The sequence below is a fragment of the Eupeodes corollae genome, chromosome 1 (genome assembly GCF_945859685.1).
Source record: "Eupeodes corollae chromosome 1, idEupCoro1.1, whole genome shotgun sequence".
NCBI lineage: Eukaryota > Metazoa > Arthropoda > Insecta > Diptera > Syrphidae > Eupeodes > Eupeodes corollae.
In genome coordinates, this window is record NC_079147.1 from 290,334,687 (window position 1) to 290,357,570 (window position 22,884).

Consider the following 22,884-nt stretch of genomic DNA (forward strand, 5'->3'; position numbering starts at 1 on the left):
ATTATATTGAAAGTTATTTTTAAATATTTTTAAACTAGGTATAATTTTTTTAAATTTATTGGTTGATTTTCGAATGATTTATCTTTACATAGATATATTTTTTTTGACGAAACGGGCTACATAATTTTTAAACAATGAATCTAACACAAATTATATACAATTTGAGAAAAATTACAATCCAATGAGAAATCAAATGCATTTTTTTAATTTTTTTCTTCAGAACATCTTGAAAGATTTTGATAAAATGGAACGCTTTTTAAAAGATATATTTTTCTCAAAACTGCTTATTTTAAAGAAGCTTATCAAAAAGATTTTGTACAAGGATTACAAAAAAAATTATTCGTGTACGAAACAATCAACTATCAAAAGAATTTTAGTATTCTCGTAAAATTATTCAAAAAATTAGTTTTTTCTTTTAAATGAAATTTACGAATACAGTTCAGCCAGTTTTGATACATGGAATAGTTCGAAAAGTCCAACTTTTTCATTAAAATTGTTTGTTCTGATTATTTTTTTGAAAAATATTCATTTTCGAAAAGTTTTTCTTAGCGGATTTTTAAATGTTTGTTAGGGACACAAAACGGATGTCTGTTTTTTAAACTGTGAAAAGAAGCTTTATATTTCTTTCAAAATTATTCAATAAATTAAAACAGAAACTTATAGGAAAAAAAGGCTAATGAAAAAGCCATTATTTGCTTTAACAAGCTTGATCAAATTATTTTCTGAGAAATTTTTTTTGTAGTTCTTTTTCACCACCTTTATTAAAAACTTATTTAAAAAGAGGGTGGGATGCGACCCACACTGATAACTTCCTTTCCTGTCTGTCGATTTGTCTTGCTTAAAAGTTTGTCTATATGTACTCGTATCAATTTTTACCAAATTTGCGTACTATTTTTTGTAGATTTTATTTGTTTATGAAAAACGGACTCTTGGATTTTTATATAAAAATTACTGAATTAGTGTGAAATAAAATAAGTTTGAAGCCCATATTTTTAATCTTTGAAAAGCTATTTGGGTCGAAAGTAAATTTTTACCAAGTTTTAGTATTGTTTTTTCTTAGAGTTTTATTTTTTTTTGTAAAAAAACTTTCAATTCGATTTTTCTCAAACTTTGTCCTAATGTACGAACGTACGTACACAAGCACAGAAATCTTTTTAAAAATCTTTTATTTCGACTCTAGGCACCTTGAAACGTCGAGAAATGTCAAAATTTTCAATTTGACAAATCGGACCCATTATAATAATTTCCTATGGGAAGTTAAAAATACATGAATTGAGATAATTTTTAAAATGTTTATAAAATATTTCCTAGAAATTATTTTGGGTTAAAATATCTGGTGGAACAGAACACCCTTCCTGTTGGCAAATTCTGGACGCTTCTGGTCGATCGCCTGCTTCAAGCGGTCCGTTTGTTCGCTGGATATAGTAAATTTAAGCGTCTGGCTATATTGGAGCAGCTCATAGTGGATGATTCACTTTTAATCTCACCAAACTCATTGCAAAACCTTCCTAACCGTCAATCCCGTCTTGGCTACTGTTTGGACCGTTTTTGCTTGATGTTGTCGTATGTGATCCATTTTACGTCTCCAGTCCCTATCCGCTAAAAAAATGGTACAAGTTCGATCCGGTTTAGCAACATATCGCAGGCGTTCATTCGGTCCGGATGGTTTTTTTTGTGTCAAATTATGAGGCACCCAAGCTTTCTGGTGGTTTGCAATGGTTGGTGACTGATTCCTATTTCTTGGGCTATGTCACGAGATGCCACTGCCGGTCTTACTCGATGTTTTCCATGATTTGATTGTTATTCGTCGTCACCATCAGCTGGATTATCCATGGTGTCATTTTCACCGGCTCTGAATTGTCTTAGCCATTCCTCCGCAATTCGAAGTCGTAGAGTACCATTCCCGAAAACACAACTAATCTCACGGAACGTTTGTCTAGCAGATTTATATATAAAAAAGAAAAGGTTTTAAACTGAGCGAATTTTTGAGTTAGGAAACTCCATGTTGACACGTTTATAACTGTTGATGGGCTGTACAGTGTACATAACCTCAAAGTTCAATAGAAAAAAATTTCATTATTATTTTTGAAGAGTTCTTTCCATTAATTCAAAAAAAATTGCCTGAAAAAAATTTATCAATCTCATACTTCTTCTTCATAATTATTAATATTAACTCCTATTATTCCTATGAAAAATGTAATGGATTATAGGTTTTAAAATGAGAACCAAAACATTAAAAACCTTATTTGAAAAACTTGAAACAAAAATTGAATAATGAACTTCTTTTTTTTTGTTTTTAACAGTTTGATTAAATTCAATATTTCTTTAAAGATACACAAGGTTTTTATTTTTCAATAAAAACAGTTTTGGAATTTTTAAAAGAGGAACTAATGTATTTTTTAAAAACTGCACCATTTTAAAACATATTACTGAGTAGTTGCTATCCAACGAATTGAATACACAAATATTTGTTTTCCAGAAAAAAGAAGTTTTTTAATTTATATAAAAGTTTGAGGTTCAAGAACAAGTTAAAAGTTTTGCAAAAGTTCCTTTAAGGAAATTAGTAAAAATTTTAAGTCAAGAATTATTTTGAAAGGTATTTTCCGACACTTCAAAATCAATTTTGATAAAATGGAATAGTTCGAATTGTCAAGCTTTTTTATACAAATAATTTGCTTTAATTCTTTTTTAAAAGTACGCATTTTCGAACAACTTAATTAGTTGGTGTCAACGGATTTTTTTAAATTATTTGTTAGGAACATAAAATGGATGTTTGTTTTTTTTTTAATTTTGAAAAGAAGTTTTACAATATTTTTTCAAAATCATTCAAAAAATTAAGAGAGAGACATTTGGGGTACAGAGACGAATGAAAAAGTTTTAATTATGAAAAAAATAGTTTCATATTTTCTAAAAGGGTTGAAACGTTCACAGCAACCTTAACTATATTATTATTAAATTCAAATAATTTTCTAAGTCTTTTACTTACTAATTATTGTGAAATTTGTCAATACTTTCAAAAAATAATTATTAACCCAAAATTCTTAAAAATTCATATAATCAATTTTGAAATCGATGTTTTGGCTTATCCTTATTCAATTTATTTAAAAAATTATTTTAAAAATGTTTTAGAATAACTTTTATTTTAAAATTAAACATTTTTCTTGATTGATTTTAATATTCTACTATTTTCTTAAAAAGTAAAATTATTATTCTTAAAAATTAGATTCTTTTTACTAACGAACAATTTTCTGAAAAATCAAGGAATATGTTTGTAAAAATTAATTTTTCATTATTTTTCTAGAATGTTTAAAAATTACAAAAAAAAAAGAAAATAGAAATGACAACTGCTGGTTGCTCAAAAGGTTAGAAAATAGTTTAAAACCGATGACAGACAAATTTATATTTATATTTTTTTGCTTTTTTAATTAAAAAAAGCAAAATTACCAATATTTAAAAAAGTAGTCTTCTTAATTAAAATTAAAAACACATAAACAACAACAGAAATTTGTATTTCTCAAAAATTAAATCAAATAAAAAAAAATATAAATTAAAAATGTTCTTGCAATGAAATATTTTTTTTTAATTATTTAGCTCAAGTTTTATTGAACAATATTTTTGTTTTAAACAGTTTTTACTATATTTACAATTACATTCGTTTTATTTATTACAATTAATACAATTTTTCACAAGCTTTCTGAAATCAATGTGTAGCTTAATTTTTTTTTTAAATATTTTGTTTTTCATATTTTTTTTTAATTGATTCTTGGGTTTATTTGCTGTTTTTAAACATTTCAATTCTAAAACCATGTTTGCTTTTATTGTAAATTGTAATTATTTTTTTGTGAGCTAATATAAAGCAAAATAATTAATTTAGAATAAAAAATTGCTTTATTTTTATATATTTATTCAAAAAAAACCTGAATCAAGTTTATATTCATTATTATTTTTATTATTCTTTGAGATTGATTCATATTTTTCTAAAACCAACAACTTCTTATTATTCCATTTTGTCAATAATTTTATTAAAATAAAAATGTTTTTACTCTTGAAAAAACTACCGACGGCAACTCTGCCTGATAACGATCACCTGTAGATGTTGTATATTAGCACACATTCTTTTTCTGCTTCCATAAACGCAACAACAAATAACAAAAGCAGCAAAAGCAAAAGACTAAGAATGGGAAGAAGACGACACAGAGCCCGAGCCAGACACATTAATTGAGTGACTTTATTCGTATACCTGGATCTGGATGTATGTAAAAGGCCAAAAGAACTCAAACTAAATATGGGCGCAATGCGAAGGCAATGGCAATGGTAATGGCAAGACGTTGTTTAAGAATAATCACAAACTCGAACAGTGGCTCAGAAAGAAGAAAGTTTTCGTGAAAGTTAGACGTGCACAACTCTAGAACTCAACACCACGGTCCTAGTGCTGGAATATTCGGTCCAAGAATTCGGTGACCTCGATTTTCTCCACATTGTACACTTTTTTTTACAAACTTATAGAGACTTTGATTTTATTTTATTTTGTTCGTTTGTCATTATCGTCATCGTCTTCGTTCGTCGTGGTCGTGGTCGTGGTAGTTTGTTGTTAACTTAACTCGCAGTAGCCTTTATTACCATACCATATCGTATAGTCTATAGAAACCGTTGTGTTTACTCTGTCCATTAGATACAAGATACAAATCAAACGAAGCGAGAAAAAGTTCCTATACAAGTTGTGTGGCATATTTTCGGTGAAAAGTGTTAGAGCGTTGGAGAATCATGTGGATTAGGCACGTATTTTTGGCGTTCCTGTGGCTGCACATAGCCTTCGCCCACACAACTCAGCGACCAAGTCGCGATGAAGCTGACTCCAATCCGCTCCTGGATATGGCTTCTATGTTCATTCAGGAAGCCCTAAGTGGCCAAGGTGGGAAATCAGGTAGTAGCGGCGGTGCTGGTGGAGGTGGGGTAGCCCTAGCAGGAGTTGCCTCTTTGATTGGAACACTTATGCAGGCCAACAGTGACTCAGGTTCAGGTGGTCGCGGATCTGGATCGCCGGGAGGAGCTATGCAAATTATATCCGGTCTTGGCAGCTTGCTGGCAGCGAACGGAAACGACAACTCCGGAGGCAGTGGATTCGATCCGTCAATCATTGGCAACGTAATTGAAATGTTCACGAACAGTGACGCCAACGATAACGGTGGTGGCTCACGCCAGAGACGTGATGCAGGCAAACAGCAAGGAGGGGGAATCGGTTTGGACTCGGTTCTGCAGTTTGCATCGATGTTTATGGGCTCTCAGGAGCCGCAGAGGAATCACCACCAGCAAAAGAGATCGATACACGACAACAGCGTCGAGCAAGACAATGGCTTACTGAGTCTGTTGCCCATGGTCGTGCAGGCATTTAATTCTTTTAGCGGACCAGAAGGCAAGCGCACTCAAGAGAGGCACAGAGACCACGCATGGGTGCTTCCTCCATACTTGGAACATCTTCACGTCTTATGGGACCATTTCTCGAATTCCGATTTGGCCGATGCGCTTTACCACAAATCTGGATTGAATGCAATCTTCATGGGCTTCAAGGGGCGCGACGGAAAGTTGGACTACAACAAACTCTTCGATTCTCTCAACAATCAATCTTTCCGCCGTCGCTGGATCAAGGCTGCCACTCTCTATTTGGCTGACTGGGCGGGTTACTTGGCCAATCCAGATGTGTACTTGAAATACATTCAAACTGCCCAAATTATGTTCAATGGCTTCCTCAAGTCTCAAGGATACCCTAAATCTACTTTCTTCGAGCCCAGCCGCGCCAGTGAGACCATCTCGAATCTCTTGGACTACATCGCCAAGCACCATCTCAGTGTTAAAATCGAATCAAAGACCTACGTCAAGCCAGCTGTTGGCTACGCCAAAGAACTACTCAAATTGGGTCAAGCACGAGTTCTGCTGCAGAAGTTCAACGCCACCGAGCTCAGCGATAAACTAACTGACACACTTAATCTGGAAGTGATTGAACCAGTTCTCAAAGTCCACAGAGCCTATCGCTTTGTCACCAGAACCCCGCACTGCGACAAATATGTGTTGTGTGAATTGAACTCCGAGGAGCAGCCCAGCGCCAAGAACAACGGAATAGTCACAGGAGTTAAGCCAAAAATTGTCAAAGTCGGCAGCATGGGAGCAGCTTTGTTCTTGAGTGCAGAAACTGGAACACCATTTTGGACACTATTCAGTGTCATTACAAAGGCGAGTAATTGCGAAACTAAGTACCCAGTTGACTGCAGCGGATTCCACGAGGGCGAAGCCAGAGTGACCACAGAATATATCCACAATGAACTGTAGATTGAGATGAAGAAACAATAAAACTGGCAAAAATTAAAGTAAACTATGTAGCTATGTAGTCGTTTAAAATGTAAATAAATTATATTAAACAAAAATTATATCGAATACGTTTAATTGGTTTTGATTCTGTTATTATTTTTGTTGAATTTACATACTTGGATTGGAATACAATTACTTTCAGGGAATTTGACACATAAATTATAGGTCAGCGAGATGAAAGCAATCGAAAGTTTGAACTACAAAAACCAGTCAATCTTAGGTAGTTTAGAAGCTTGGGTTAAAGCTGTTCAGTTAAAACGGAAACTAAATGATTTATTGGAGAAGATAAGAGGAATAACAACTTTATAAGGGTAGGATTTTGTTGTTAATAAATTGTGTTCAATCATTTTCTATTAATTGTCAGTGAGCTAAAAAGTTAAGTGCCTGAACATTATGCGAATAAAATTATAGTTGAAAGTAAACGGAGACTATGAAAAAACATTACTTGATTAATTAGGACAAGTTTTTCACATTGGTTTATTAAAATTTTTTATAGGTCGCATATTGTCGCTACACGTTTCTTAAATAATTATTTTTTGTATCAAATAATAAATATGTTAAGAAGTTAATAATTATGGATCGGTTGTGATTCCAGAATCTGTTCATTTTTTTTTAACACTTAAAACAACTGAAAACTTGAACTTAGAAAATGACGATAAATTAAAAAAGATCGTAAAGTTTTGATACGAACTAATTTGTAAATAAATATTTTTGAATTAACCTTTTAAGGGAGGGAACAACGGTTATTCTATTTTACATTAAAGTTTTGCATTTGTCAAAAAACTAGACAGAGATATTTTAATTTTAAATTTTAAGTTACAATAAGCTGAAAATTCTTTAAAGCATGCTATAAGTATTGAAGCTTATAGTTAAAAATAAAGGTTTTGCATTAATGGCGCGTAGATTTTATAATTTTATAGAAAATACAAGTTGTATATGAGATATCAATAAGGTAATATCTTTATTTGAGAGGCCAACAAATAACATTCTGTATTAAAGTATGACACAGCTTAAATGGGAAAAGCGCCGCTTCGCTGGGTTGCGCGCATTCCAAAACTTCCGTTTTCGATGACTTTGGTGCATAAATAAGACCGAATTGACCGATGGGATCGAATATGATGTCTTTTTGGGCGGTCTTATTCGCATAGATATGCCACTTAAGAAAGCTCCATATGATAAATGTATAAAGGGGTCAAATCACACAATTTCGGAGGCCAATTTACGTCGCCTCGACGTAAAATAAGAATGACATTAAAACCTACAAGGCAGAATATCGATAACGTCTTGAACTGTGTAGCACGTAGCACCTTCTTATATTGAACCCATAAGTCTTCAGTGTCCATATCACCTACTTTAGGCCACAAGAAGTTGATAGCTTAGCCATTGACGGTGATGGTACAGGCCAGCATTATTTTCGAAGAAGTACGGACCGATGTCGCCTCCAGTCCAAAATCTACACCAAACAACAACTTTATTTGAATGCATTGGCATTTCGACTCTCGCCAGATTTATGTTGTTACAAATTCAGCAACTTTGTTTTTTTTTATGTACCCTTTCATTAAAAAAAATGAAGGCGATTTCTCGACCACAATTGGGTTCTTCTTCCAACTGCTTCAAAATCAAGTTAGATATTTGACAGAAATCAAAAGAAACAATATGGCCGCTACTATCTGTCAAAATCAACGCGTCCCTATTTCAAAACCATATTCATACGTCATATTATATCAATGTCAGGAAAATAATACATTTTTTTATTGACACAAGTCATGAAGACCCCTATGGGATGGAGGAGATCTTCAGTTTTTTCAGACGCCTTATTTGATGAAAGCGCTTTTCAAGTTAAAATGTCCTCTTGAAGAATTTGTAAATTTCTTTCAAGAGGCATTACATGCCCAAAAAATCTTGGACTGAAATATTTAACATTAAATTTTTGTAATTCATCGGTCGTGAGATTATACATTTAATCCAAAAAGCAATGCCACTTATACGTTTCAATAAATAAAGGGTGATTTTTTTAAAAGCTGTAGAAAAGCTTCTAAAAAAAAATGCATCAAATTCAGAAAAATGCATGAAATCTTTATTTAAATCGGCAGTAGGGTTCATATAATTTTTTGTTTAAAGATTTTTTCATGCAAATGTAAACCTTGGATGCTCCTTAAATGGTCTATCCACTTGGTTCAATTTTGGCATACTCTTTCCAACATTATGGCCGGTATCTCACGAGTAAATGCTTCAATGTTGTCTTCCATTGCGTCAATTGAAGAAGGCTAGCCCCACAAAAAATAGTCTAAAGGCGTTAAATCGCACGATCCAGGCGACCAATTGACCAGTCACGAAGGGTAATTAAAATGTTCAACGAACTCACCTCTCAATAAGTTCATTCTTGTAAGTGCTCTGTCTTGTTGAAACCACATGTCATGCAAGTCAAGCTCTTATGCATATTTTGGGCAAAAAAATGTTGGGTATCATCTCACGGTAGCGCTCACTATTCACAGTTACGTAACGATTCGCATCATCTATAATAAGGACGGTCCAACGATGCCACCAACCCATAAACCGCACCAAACTGTGACTTTTTGTGGATGCATTGGTGACTCTTGCAATGCTTCTGGCTGATATTCACTCCAAAATCGACAATTCTACTTATTTACGCACCCATGAGCCAAAAATCAGCTTCGTCGCTGAACACAATTTTTCGCAGTATGATCTTTCGCAGTATGATCTTTCTTAACAGAGCACGCATTTTGATAATAAAATTTAATACGACTGTCAAGTTAGCACTACATTTTTTGTTTTGACCTAGCCCCTCATTTTTCGAAAATTGATTTTTTGAAAATTGTTCCAGGTTGTTCTAAACATTGTTTCAATTTTTTGGACTTCTATGATCAAAGGTTTAAAGATAATGAAAAACTCTACCTCTTACCATTGATCCAAAAAAAAGAGTGGTGAAATATATATTTTAAAAGATATTGCCTCCATTTTTTTTAATGCAAAATAAGTCTCTTTTTTTAAACTCTAAATTTTAATTAAATATTAAAAAGCAAATGTACAGGAACCAAAACTTGGCTTATAAACTATTATTTATGCTAATGATCTAACTTTCAAAAATAATCTCGATGTCTTTTAATTTTGTAAACTTTTTTTTAGCTCCCCTATAAGAAATCAAAAATTCCAAAAATGTTCTAAGTTAAATTTTCCCCAGTTCGTGTCCAAATTTCATCCAAAACCATAAGCAAATATAACAAAAATGAAAAAAAAAAATAATGTTTTCCCTCTTTAGTGCAACCATGAAAGAACTTAATATTCTAAGCCAAAGCTGTATTCTTTCAGCAAAAGCAAAAGGCCTCTTAGATTCTGACTCTATGAAATAAATACTGATCATGCCTATATTTAATTTAATTTATAATTTTTATAATTTATATAAATTTATAATTTTTGGAATTTTTTTCTTTTCACTACTAATTTTAAACAAAAAAGCTACAATTAATTGCATCTTTACATTTTTGAGTATCCTTGTCTTATGCCTGGACTCACGGTGTGAAGTTAGCACTACATATCCCCTTTTAAAAAAAATGAAAGTAAAGAAAATTTTTGGAATTTTTTTGTTTCCACAACTAATTTACAACAAATAATTGTCAACTTATTGCGTACTTATTTTTAACAAAATCAAAAAGTGTAAGTAACTTGACATCAACCTAGCACAACATAGGTACCACTTTTTTTGAAAATCGTTGAGCTAAACATTTTTTTTCCACAACTAATTTGCAACAAAAAAGCTACAATTAACTGAAAACTCAGTTTTTTAAAATTCGAAAAATGAAGTGCTAACTTGACAGTTGTAAATTTTATAATTTGTAAGCGTTGTTCGTTTTAAGACGATTCATGGTTAAATTATAGACCAAATTGAAGATGTATGACAAAGATAATAGCTAAAAAATCACCCTTTATAATACTACACATTTTTTTTTCAAATGAAGTGTTCTTTAAATCCATTTTTTTTTTTAAACTCAAAAGTGAATATTTACTACATGGGAAAAGTGTTCTGTGTTCTTTAAGTTTTGGGACGAAACAGCAAATATCCCAAAATAGACATTTAAAGTTTTCATACAACTATAACAGTTAAATATTTTCTTTACTCTTATATTAAATTACCCAACAACTAATATTAAATATCTAAAACTTTGTCTTTAAATAAATCAAACCAATACTTTGGCAGACTTCTGTTACCTTATTTTTCTAGAACAATTTGACATATTCCAAAAAAAACAGAGTTCGCATCCTTATTTTCACTAAAATAGTTTTCGTGCCTTAGAATTTCATAATTTTTATTTAAATCTTCATAAATTCACTTTTTTTTTTTTTGAAATTGTCTTCAAAAATACTTTACTTTGTTGAACGAATTCCGTTCAGCTTTTTTTATGGGACTTTTTCATATTTCATATATTTTATTGAACAGGTTATACTGTAAGATACATTATCTTTTAAAATAGTATAAACTTAATTATTATATTATGTGTTGTGTATATTTTGTGTTTGTGAATTTTTAAAATGAAAATTAAATTAAATTGTATGTATGTATGTGAACAAAATAAAAATCAAGAAATAATGCTTTATAACTAACAGACAAAAAAATAATAAGGACTCAAATTATCACTACCTTAAGGTTTGCAAATATTCCTCAATTTTAATTCGAAAGAGCTTAGTACAGTTTATCATTCTTAAAGATCGAGGAAGACAGTTCCACAGACGAATCGCAGCTATGAAAAATTGGAGTTCTGATACTAAGAACGTGTTACGTATGGGTTTGTACCCATGTTCTAGTGGAATGTGAATAACGTATCCTATCATAAAGGTAAGGTGGTTGACGCGTTTGTATAACATTATTTAGCAATACAAGTGATCTAAACTTGAAAAGGTTTTCAAGAGTAAGGCCATAGATAGACCTTGAAAAATTAGAAACTCAATCGTATCTTTTTACACAATTATTAAAAATTTAACAGCAGTAGAGCATTATAGGCACGAGCAATGTTTTAGCCAGTATCATACGAGTTTTGAGGGGTGTTATTTTATGATTTGTCCAAAGTAGACGAAGGCCTCCGTAAACACGACCTTTTGTCAATCCTATGTGGTAATTCCAAAAAAGCGTTTTTGTAAACATTAAAACTTAGTTTTTGGCTGAATCGACAAACTCGATTTGTTTATTATTTAAAATTATCACGGGAAAATCAGACGTGTCGATAGCTTTTCTTGAAATAACTAAACATTTTGATTTTACTGGGTTGAGACAAAGTCCATTTTTCTCTGATCAAGAACAAATATTGGCAAGGTCTTCGTTGACTTCAACGGCAGCGTTTTCAACCAATCTCACAGGAAAAGTTTTACTTATTTGAACATTGTCAGCATACATATCCAATTTCGAGTTCTGCATACATAAGGGTAAATCATTGATGTACATAGAGAAGAATAGTGGTCCTAAGATTGAACCCTGCGGAACCCCTCTTTTAACCATAAGAAGAACTAGACTTGCTGAAGAAGTAGAAAATTTAAATTGATTTGTTAGTTTACTAAACAGTATTTTATGATTGACGGTATCAAATGCCTTTGAAAAATCAAGGAGAACTAAAAAGGTGACATTGTCGCTATCAACAGCTTGTCTGATGTTTTCTACAACGTTAATGAGAGTTGTGGTGCAGCTGTGCTTAGGACGAAAGCCAGATTGTTTAACACAAAGCAGTTAGGTAATTCCTTATCTGACCATTCATAATTCTCTCTAAAACCTTGGAAAAACGGTAAAATCGCAATTGGACGAAGCTCAAATTCGTTTTTTGGAATTGGAATAATTTTTGCTTGTTTTCAAGCTGATGGAAAAACATTCGACATTAATATTGTATTGTAAAGATGTGTTAAGTATTTTAGAATGTAGGGTAGTATAGCTTTAACAAAGACTGGATGAATTTCATCTATTCCAATAGAGTCTGATTTTATATTAATTCAACTCTCTTAGACGTCAGCTTAAGTTACCTGCGAGAAACTAAGACAAGGAAATGAAAAAGACACATTCTCAAATGAAGCAAAAGATGTTTCTTCATTTAATTCAGAGTTTGGAAGCGACAAAAACTTTTTATTGAGCTCATCACAGTCAACATCATCATAGTTCATCTTTTTTTGCTTGCCAATGCCAATTTCACGTAAGTTTTTCCAAAGGTTTCTACCTTCTTTTTCAAAATATGCAAGTATAAAGGGATATTATGCATATCTTATGTTGTACTTTTTGAAGTACTTTAAATTTTGTTCAATTAAATACTGTACTGAAAATTACAAAAACATTGTTGTTGATTTAAAACAAATTAATACTTTTTACCATTCCTAACCACTTTTTCCACTTTTTGTTGTTGTAGAAAGGTAAATTTAACAAACAAAAATTATCTCCTTTTTATAATTTCGCTCAAATTTTACTAATCGTTCAAACCGATTGAAGTGCAGAGTCTTTTTTTTTCAAATAACTCAAATATCGACACAATAAATACATTTACAAACTCTTTTAATTGAATTGAAAACTTGAGTAAGCTTTAAATTACAACAGTTTAAATCGTTCTAGAATCTTTAGGTGAATAAAAGATTTTTAACAAAACAAAATCCAAATCTATTTTCACTACTAAATTTGTAGCACATTATTATAAATTTAAATCTCTCGCCATTTTTGTATGTTTACAATAATCTCAAAACCTACTCAACGGATTTTCATGCAGTTGTTTATATATGGACAGAATGTTTACTGAGGATGTTTTTTTTGTAATTGTTTAAAGATTTCAAATCTTCTTGGAGAATTTATCGAAAACACTGCCTAATCCTTTGAAATAATTAGAATTGCTTCTTTTTTATATCCTTTTATAGGTGTACATTTTAAACAATTAAATTATGTAATATTGATTAAGAAGTTATCCGTCAAACTAAGAAGCATAAACTAAATATTGTATGTATTTTTGTAGGTTTTCAACGAGCTCATAAACTACTGGAATATACTAGTTTAATAAACAATTAAGTCATCTCTAAAGAGAATGTTCATTAATTATTTTGAGAACCTTGAAAAACTATTTCTGGGATTCTTTTAATACTACATTCATGATTTGATTATTATATTTCGTTAAAAATTTTGAGTCAATAGTCTTCGCAGCTAGACTCTTACCTTTTTGTATTAGCTTGTAATTTAAGTTAAGTGTTAATAAATAATAATAAATACATTTTGGCCAATAATTTGGCCCCAATATTTGAATTAAGCCATTAGCTTCGAGTTGTCACCAAACTTATTATTATAAAATTTACCAAATCAGTGAGGAATTGAAAATACCAACTGATATACTAGAACTGTCAAACAACATTTTCCAACTCGCATAATTCACCCTATTTCAACTTTAACCATTTTTAATTGGTTGATGTCGCAACTGAACGTCTTTAGGATGTTTATTCTATTTCACGCTTGGAGGCGTTGATTGTTATTTTTACTTGTCATTTCGTATCTTCAAGCTTCAAAACAAAACACAGCTGATTGCCTATAAAACTAGTTCTGATTCAGTCTTTGGCTTAGATGGGAGTTAACTGACTTTACTGGTTAAAATGGTTTGGTTAAGCTAAGCAATCACTATGGCAGTGTGGTATCATTGCATCTTGAAACGTTTTCGCAAGTCAGTGGAAGACAAGACATGCCGACTTCTTCATTGAAACTTGATTGTTGTTTTCAAGAAATTATTTTCCTACTATACTCGTACTACGATTCAATGATTCTTGTACTCTTACTACAGGTACCGGAAGATTATTGAAGACATTGACCTTAAAGTAATTGTGAACAATTCTTATATTTGTTAGGCTACGTATAGCTACATGTATAAATATATACCTATAAATGCCTTCAAAGTTATGGTTGTAATAATTTTTCTTTTTAAATTAGTTGATGGACAAATGGTGATAGTCATACCAAAGTTGTTATATTGGAGGTAGAGTTGTTGAAGCTTGTATTTCTTGATTTAACGTCATAAATGACAAGATTTGTATTTTTTGTTTGATTTGTCGGTTGATTGCAGCTTTCATCGGCAGTTTGGTCGTCTTTTAACAGCTTAATTTGTGTCATTTGATTTGTGCTAATTTTGTAGTCTATAAACTTGTTCCTATTCTGAATATTGAAACAAAATACCAGTAATCGGGTAAAGAAGGTTTATTAATTAGGTAGTAATAGCTTTCATATTTGCTTATTAAATAATAATGGAGGTATATCCAGAAAGTTGAGGTAATACAATTTGTATTAATTAATTGATCGATAATAGAAATTAATTTTGCATTGCTATAACTGGTTAATTTTCTTGTGCACTTCTACACGTTTAAAACTAAATACGTACATAGCTATTTTAAATAAGTCAAATCAATACAAAATTTATTTTTGACAGTGGAAAAAGGTTTAATTTTAGGGATATGTTTAAGACCAATTTATTGCTATTGCTTACTACTTAATAAAATGTTGTAATACTTTAATTTTTAAGATCAAATCTTTAAGCTTGTAGACAAATAGATAGATAGATAGATAGATAGATAGATAGATAAGTTCTTTATTTTTTCAATTTTTTTTATAAGTACAATATTTCATGATAAAAGATATACAAAGCATGGCTATATAAACCGTCTGCCGTCTGTAGACAAATAAATATATTATCAATTTATGTTTGGTTTTTATTATTATTATAATGTCAATAGAAATTCACTTCAAGATAATTCCAAAAATGCTCTATTTTGTTGGTACGCTTTATTTATACGTTTTTAATACTTCTTAAAAAGAAGTCTTATTATTGACCGGAACAAAAATGTAAAGGACTGAAAGGGTCAAGTACATCGGTATGCAAATAACTCGCAAATCATAATTTTGAAAACACTATAGCAGGGGTCGGCAAATAGGTTGAAATGGAATCCAGGTACGGCTAAAAACATATTAATCGAAAAATTAAAATAGTTTTTTTTTTATGAATTTAATGAGAAAAAAAACAACGATGGTCTTGAGCAGCTTTTTATTGTTTGAATCACGTGCGGAGCAGCAAATGCGAAGAGAGTGATAATCTCGAAAGATCGAATAACTTCGCTGCCACTTCAGTCCATTCTGCTACTGCAGTGACTTTATAAGGCAGTTTAAGGAATTGAGATAGCTTCCCAATTTCTGCAAAATCTTGGAATCTCACAGAAAATTCGCTTTTAGCATCGGATAGAAAGTTTGAAAGCACTGCAATGTCTTCTTCTTCAGGGTTCTTCTTTTTATATTCAAGAATTATTGGGAAATTAATAAATTATACGTTAAGCAATATCTTTTTCGAAAACATCCAGCTTACCAAGAAAAGCGGACACGCTTTGTATTAAGTCACATATTAATTTCCCATTTCCTTGTAACTGGATGTTAAGCTCATTTGAAAATTTCAGAACATCTTTTAGAAAAGCCAAGCTAGTACAATTGCGCTCTTTTGTTATAAACTAGTGCTTCCTTGCTTTCGCCGTATCCAAGGTTTGCAAGAAGGAGATAACTTGCTCTTAATCATGCGGAAACGTTCAATAGCATGAATCTTGGCCTTGACTTAGCCAACGAATATTGTTTTGTTGCAGTAAGTATTCTGGAAACGTTTTTAAATACGTTAAATTATGAAAAAATCGATATCAAACGAAAGCTCAGTAATTAGATCTCACTATAAGACTGACAACCGATTAGACTGCAGAAAGAATTTTACTTTAAAAAAAAACGATTATTTACATTTTGTATGTCAATTTAATTTATATGTCTGTAAATACTTTCTTAGCCGTCATATTTAAAACTGCTTTAGGGAGTTGCAAACGCACTTACTTGTGTGTTAGAAAAGCATTTTTTAATTTTGTTGTTATTAAATTGAATTGGTAGTATGGCTTAGTTTGACCTTTCGTGGTTCCGCGGTCCGAAGTTTGTCCTTTCGTGGTCCGGAAACGGACCGCGGTTCGCCTGTTGCTGACCGCTGCACTATAGGAAATCGTGTTCTGATTGCATTCAGTTTGTAGCACAGTGAGAAATTTCCAAACAAAACCCATACACAGTAGTATTAGTCAAGTTTTTTGACTTAAAGATTGATTCAATTTAATAATTGTTAAAATTCAACGGATCTTGGAACAGAGCTAATAAACTATAAGTCAGTAACTTTTCCAATTTTGAAGAGGATATCAGGTATCAAGATTAACTAAGTTTAATTTGTTTCCATTTCTTCCATTTTGCAAATCAAACAAGTCTTAATGAAATAACAATTGAAGGATAGGGATACCTTCGCAGATGATGGAAAAATGGTTCCTCAAAGGCAACAGTTGGTCCTGTTGCCACGAAATTTTTTCAAAATGAGTCAAAATACTAATTACGTCTTACATCTATTTTCGTGTAATTAGACAAAAAAAAAAACAATTCAAATCAGATCAAATCACTCAAATATAGCTATACCTTCTTTTTGGCTAAAAATAAATAGGAAAGAAAAATATAAAGAAGTGTAAGGAACTCAAATAAAAATTGTTTGCTACTCAATATTTTATCCCAAATTAAGAAGTAAGATATGAATTATTATGCATATTTTTTTTCTGAAGACTTGACGAGATCGGTTGAAAATTTTGTTTCCTGAATTATGTCTGAAAAAAAAACAAAGTTTAAGAGTGGCACCGCTAGGTTAGGAAAGAAAACACTATCATGAAATAAATATTTTCTTTAATAACTCGCAAGAAGTTTATTTTTCACAAAATTATCTATTTGCGGGTTCAAAAGTAGAAGTAAATAAAACACATAAGAAATGATATGATGGTATTTCTTATTTATTATAAAGTTTTGACGTTGATATTATGAGTGAAAGCCTACATCATTAAAATGACCACAACGCGAATTGTTGCAAGCATCGATTCTTTTCAGGTAATTTTCGACCACTTTGACACGTACTCGTATTGGGTGGTAACTCAGCCATTACTTGACGAATGTTGGTTTCTAAGTGCTCAAGAGTTAAAAATGTATCTGAAGAAACACGACCTCTAGCATAGCTCCACAACAAAAACAACAAGAAGCCCAGCGGTGTCAAATCACATCATCTTATTGCGAGTTGATATCAGCACTATGAGAAATTACGCGGCCAAAAAATGTCTCTTGCAATAAAAAGCCATATAAGCTCGAGTTGTGTGTAGCACCGTCCCGTTGGAACCACATATTCTCCAAGTTGTTTTCTTCACTAGCAGGCAAAAAAAATCGGTTATCATATGCCATAACACTGCGAATTAAAGTGACAGTCGTTCCATCGTTGTTTCTGGAGAAGTGAGGTCCAAACACACCTCCGGACCGAAGAGCATATCAAACAGTGACTTTTGGTGGATATATTGGCCTCTCTTTGGTACCCGTGGCATGATGGTAAGTGCTTTGGAATGTTTTGCCAGAGGTCTTGGGTTCGATCCCTGCCTGTGCTCATAATATTTTTTTACGTGTACTGCCTTTTGCAAGGAATTGAAAAATCCTCCAAGATTAATTCTTGTCATGAAAAGTGCTTTCTTATTTTAGCCATTCGAATTCGGCTTAAAACTGTAGGTCCCCTCCATCAATAACAACAGTACTCGCACACAGGAATATTTGAGAGTTGTAAGTCATTAGACAGGACCTAGTTCTCAACGGACTGTTGCGCCAATTAATTTATTTATTTTTAATTGGCTTCTCTCCAATTCCAATCGATTATTAAAAGATTCTCAGAAGAAAATGTTGTTCGAAAAATCGCTGTCTACCGTCTGTTGTTCAAGTATTCACTCGACGATGAATGGTCAGCTGGCTTCAGTTGTTGTGTGAGCTATAACTTTATATGGATGTAGGGTGTAGATCCAAATGCAAAATACGCCATAATGTGCAGTAAGAAAGCCTTAATTCCTGAGAACGACGAGGAATCAATGAGGGCAACACTTCCACTTACAGCAGCGATATTGTCAGTGGTACAAGCAAAACGATGATGAACAGGCCTTACAATATCTGTAACCAATCCAGTCTCTTTAAATTTCTTCAAAATGTTGCCAATTGTTTGCATTGTTGGATTATTATATATAAAATATAATCTCCTCTTAAAGCACAATATTTGGCTGTGGCAGAATAACTACGAGTAAAGTAGTTAATGGTTTAAACAATTTTTATGCGTTGCGCGATGGTTAACCGATCCATTTACGTAAATGTCAGACTTTCAACAAAAAAAAAGTTAGTCTAACAACTAAGTTTGACAGATGACGAATTCTAGCACTATACCTTTCAAACAGCAAAATAGATAACCCTTTACATCAATGAAGTCTCGTTGACGGTCCAATTTATTTTTTTCCTCTAAATGGAGGTATGAAGACTAAGACTGTCTGTTAAATGTTTTTGAGTTAAGTTCGTAGCCTTTATTTACTTTTTCAAAAGCGTCAATTTAACTTAACTATTTTTATTTAATTTTTTCGTCACATTAATGATCCTCGGAAACTTTTTTCACGTACATTTTGAACCATCATGTAGATAATCGATTTTTTACCATTTATTTCAAGTCGTTAAGGGACAAGAACGAATTCAGTGTAATTCCATATCTGAAATGTAAAAAAAATCAGTAACTATTGTTAAAACTATTAACTTTATTTACATTGATTTCTTATTGAAAAGTAATATGTAAACATTTAAACTTGGTTTGACAATTTTCAAAGCAAACAGGTGGTGCAATGTAATTGGACAAGAGAGGAAAAAAATGGAACATAAGTCTGTTTCTTAAAAACCTCCTTTCTCCTAATTATTTCCCTAGTCCAAAATAAGAGTAGTTTTAAGACAGTTTCATTTATTTATAAAAGAAGCCTTCCCATCAAAAAGCAGCTTTGTTGGATTTTTGTTGTGACTCTATTTTCGCATTTTTGTTTTACGGCACTTCTTGAAATTTCTCGAAGGTATAACCTCATAAACCTTGTTTATCACTTCACCCCTTAATGGTCATGTTTTTAAGCTTTGTCCTGAACATATGGAACACTCTTTCCTTAATTTTTTACCTAAGATAACTCTGATAAAAGTTAACAATAAACATCACAATTATAATGAATTTCGTTCGTAAACAAGAAACGAATATTGATGAATTTCAAAACATTGAAAAACATAAATATCATGCATAAATAATTAAATATGATTTTGTAATCTTGGTCTTAGATACTATTCAATAGCTGGTATGAGGGAAATACAAACTTTGATGGACTTTAAGGTTCAAATTTCAACTGATTTGCGTATCTTCTTTGAAAAATTGACACTTTTCCTCTTTTTCAAAATAAAGAAACACGTTTCCTTAATATCAAAAAATAGTACTCAACTTTTAGACATATGCTAATTTTCCTCACCCTTCTCATTTCTATATACCTTCCAAAACCATTCCCTTTTCAAAAAAAAAAGAAACTTTTCAAATTGATATTAATTTCCTTAGATTGAAACACGACCTTTATTCATCACACTAAGTTCAAAAAACCTGAACAATCATCATACATACATCAACCACCATTACCCATTGCATCTGTCAAAGTTAACGAAAAAAGAACATTTTTGAAAAAAAAAAACAAAACAACATGTAACAAGCTTTATTTTATGCCATCAGTGCGACTCTCTGTCAAATGGAATTTCACTTGCTTCCCATTTGAATGTTTTCCTAATTTTAGAGTCACTTATCAGGATTCTAATTGACACACTTTTTCCTTTTCACAGTGCGAAAGAAGCTGGAAAAAAAAATACGTCGACCAGGAAAAAAGTTTGTGTGTGTGTTGTTTTTTGTTTTGTTCTTATAAGAGAACAATTTCCCCGACGATTTTATGACTTCCATGTCTAGTGAATATCTCAAGCTCCGACAACGTCCCTTACGCCATCCTTCACACCACCCCTCATTGTTTTCAACGTGAATTGTCGAAAAAATTGTTGCGTATTTTATCCCCCTCACCCCACATCTCCGTCATATATCGGATCGACCATATCGCATAGGAATGAGTATTTTTCTTTGGGTTTTTCCTTCTTTTTTTTTGTGTTGTTGTTGTTTGTTCTCTCATTTTATTCTGGTTTTTGGATTTTCTTTTTGTTTTTCCCATTTTCGCCTTTTTTGTTGGTTGATTTTCTCCAATATTTTTAACTTCACCATAGAGATAGAGAGTGGGCGTATAGAGAATACGAAGTATAGAAGTTCAAGACAAACCGAAACATATGGATGACGACGACGGACGACCGACAACGGACGACGACGAGGAAAAAGACGACGAGGACAACGAGCAACAACGACGACACGACGACGATGATGATGATGATGTTGATGATGATATGGAAAGAAAATATACACACAGGGGTTGATAAAATAAATTTCCACCCCTTCTTGTCGTTTTTGTTTTGTTGTTGTCATTTTGCTTCTGCTCCACAGACTTGCGTGGAAGGGAAACGAATTTCCCTCACAGCAGAGCAGAGCAGTGGTAGTGGTGTGTATCTGTGCTGTGCTATGTTGTGCACTGCCTTATGATCCGCTCCCCAATCATGAACACAAATCCACCACAATTTTCAGGGGGTGGTTGCTGTTGCTGCCACAGAAGGCATAGGAAAACTCACTAAGGCACACACTCAACAACACCCACGAAAACTGGAGAAAATTCTCACATACACCAATCTATAGTATATGTTGAATTGAAACTTTTCCCTCCTCTCCGTCCATGGAATATGAACGAAATGACGACGCAGCGGTACTGCTGCTGCTGCTGCTTCTGCTGTTGATGATGATGATGTATCTATGACTGTATTGTGCTTCGGCAATTTCCACGTTTTCCTCTTGAAGCACAGAAAAAAACGAGGAAAAAAAAACACAAATATCAACAACAACAATACACCCATACACCCATGCAAAAGCGACCAAAAAAAAAACACACCACGCGCAGTATGGAGCTCAACTGTACAACAATTTCCTACTGGGTATCCTAGTATCTTATTGAATATTCGGATATGATTCGTTGTTCGTCCGTCCTTTTAGTATGATATTGAGTTTTGTGTAGTTAAGTCAGAAAATAAATATTTCGACATTTCGATATTTAAAAAATAAATAAATATTAAAAAAAAATATTATATTAAAATAAAATAACTTTAAATATTTTAAATATATTTAAATACACTCTCGTTCGTATCTTTGCTCTGTCTTAAAAAAAAAAAAAAACAAAAAAAAGTATCTTATCCGTCAACCATCTCTGCATCCCTTAAACAAAAAACCAAACCTACAAAATAATAGTATCTTAAACTTGTAGTTATTTTGGCTTCAATGTTTTTCTTTTCTTCGATTTGATATATTTGTCTTTTTTGTTATCTTCAACAAAAAAAATATCTAACTATCTTAAACGGACTCGAAATATATTGAAACCTTCGACGAATTAAAATAGTTCTTCAAAATAAATTGACTTTGAATTGAATCTTTGATCTCTCGCGGACATAAAATATATTTAAAAAAAATACATATTGTTAAATCGCAAGTTTAAATATTTAAAAACTTATTCGTGATAGAAATCTCGAAACATCACACAATAAAATAAATAAAAGTGCATCTTTTTTGTTTTGTGTGTGTTTTTTTTGTCTAAAGTGCATCAAGTGGTTCTACAAGTGATGCACGCATTTTAAAGATAAATAATAATTTATAAAAATAACAACAACAAAATTATTATTAATTGCAATTCCCATGGAAAGTGTATAAAAGAAATTAAGTAGTGATCAATTGTGATAGAAGGAATATAAGTATAAAAGATACAAAATAAAAAAAAAAGTATCTTTTTTTCGGTGGTGTTTTTTTAATTTAATTTGTTGATGATTTTTTCGAAGAAGAAAAAGTGATAATTGTGAAAATACCATACGGTAGATATTTCTCATCTCCGTTTGTATCTTAAAGATATTCATTGTAAAAAAAGTAAAAAAAAAAATATAATATTACTTATTTAATAAAAATAAAATAAATTTCTCGTCGTCATCGTCGAAGTCGTCAGAAACATCATCGTTGTATCTCTTTTAATCGAATTATTGAATTCGATTTTTTGAATATCTTTTTCTTATTATAAACAAAAGTTAAAGAAAAATCATTCCATATGGTTCATATTATTGAATTTGTCGGCCAACCGAAGGTTGAGTTTGCTCAACAAGTTACTGTGAGTACATACAAAATGAATACTTATATAAAAAAAAAACGAAATCCTATTTTATATATATTGTATCTGTATCTATCTTTATATACCTTTTTTAATATCTCAGAGAGTATAGAGTACGTACTACTGTTCATGATGTTCACCAAAACCAAGCAACCTGATAGATACGCAGTATCTTCGTACTTTAAGCAATTAATCATTTTTGGCAAAGTCATCTTGTTTTTTTTTTTATTCTGATTTAGCTTTTTTTTTATTTTCTTATGATGGTTTTGTTTGAGGAAAAATTTGTCGTTTTTTATCTTTTTTTATTTTTTGTTTAGTAAG

General features: G+C 31.8%; 1 protein-coding gene across 1 annotated transcript; it reads left to right on the plus strand.

Annotated features, from left to right (window-relative positions):
- Nucleotides 1-4,332: 4,332 nt before the first annotated feature.
- Nucleotides 4,333-6,422, plus strand: LOC129941671 (uncharacterized). Its single transcript, XM_056050364.1, has one exon. The coding sequence runs from the start codon at nucleotides 4,765-4,767 to the stop codon at nucleotides 6,322-6,324; it is 1,560 nt and encodes a 519-aa protein (XP_055906339.1). The 5' UTR covers nucleotides 4,333-4,764; the 3' UTR covers nucleotides 6,325-6,422.
- Nucleotides 6,423-22,884: the final 16,462 nt, after the last annotated feature.

Excerpts from the sequence above, each read along its gene's own strand:
- LOC129941671 (XM_056050364.1), top strand. The coding sequence starts at position 4,765 with ATGTGGATTAGGCACGTATTTTTGGCGTTCCTGTGGCTGCACATAGCC.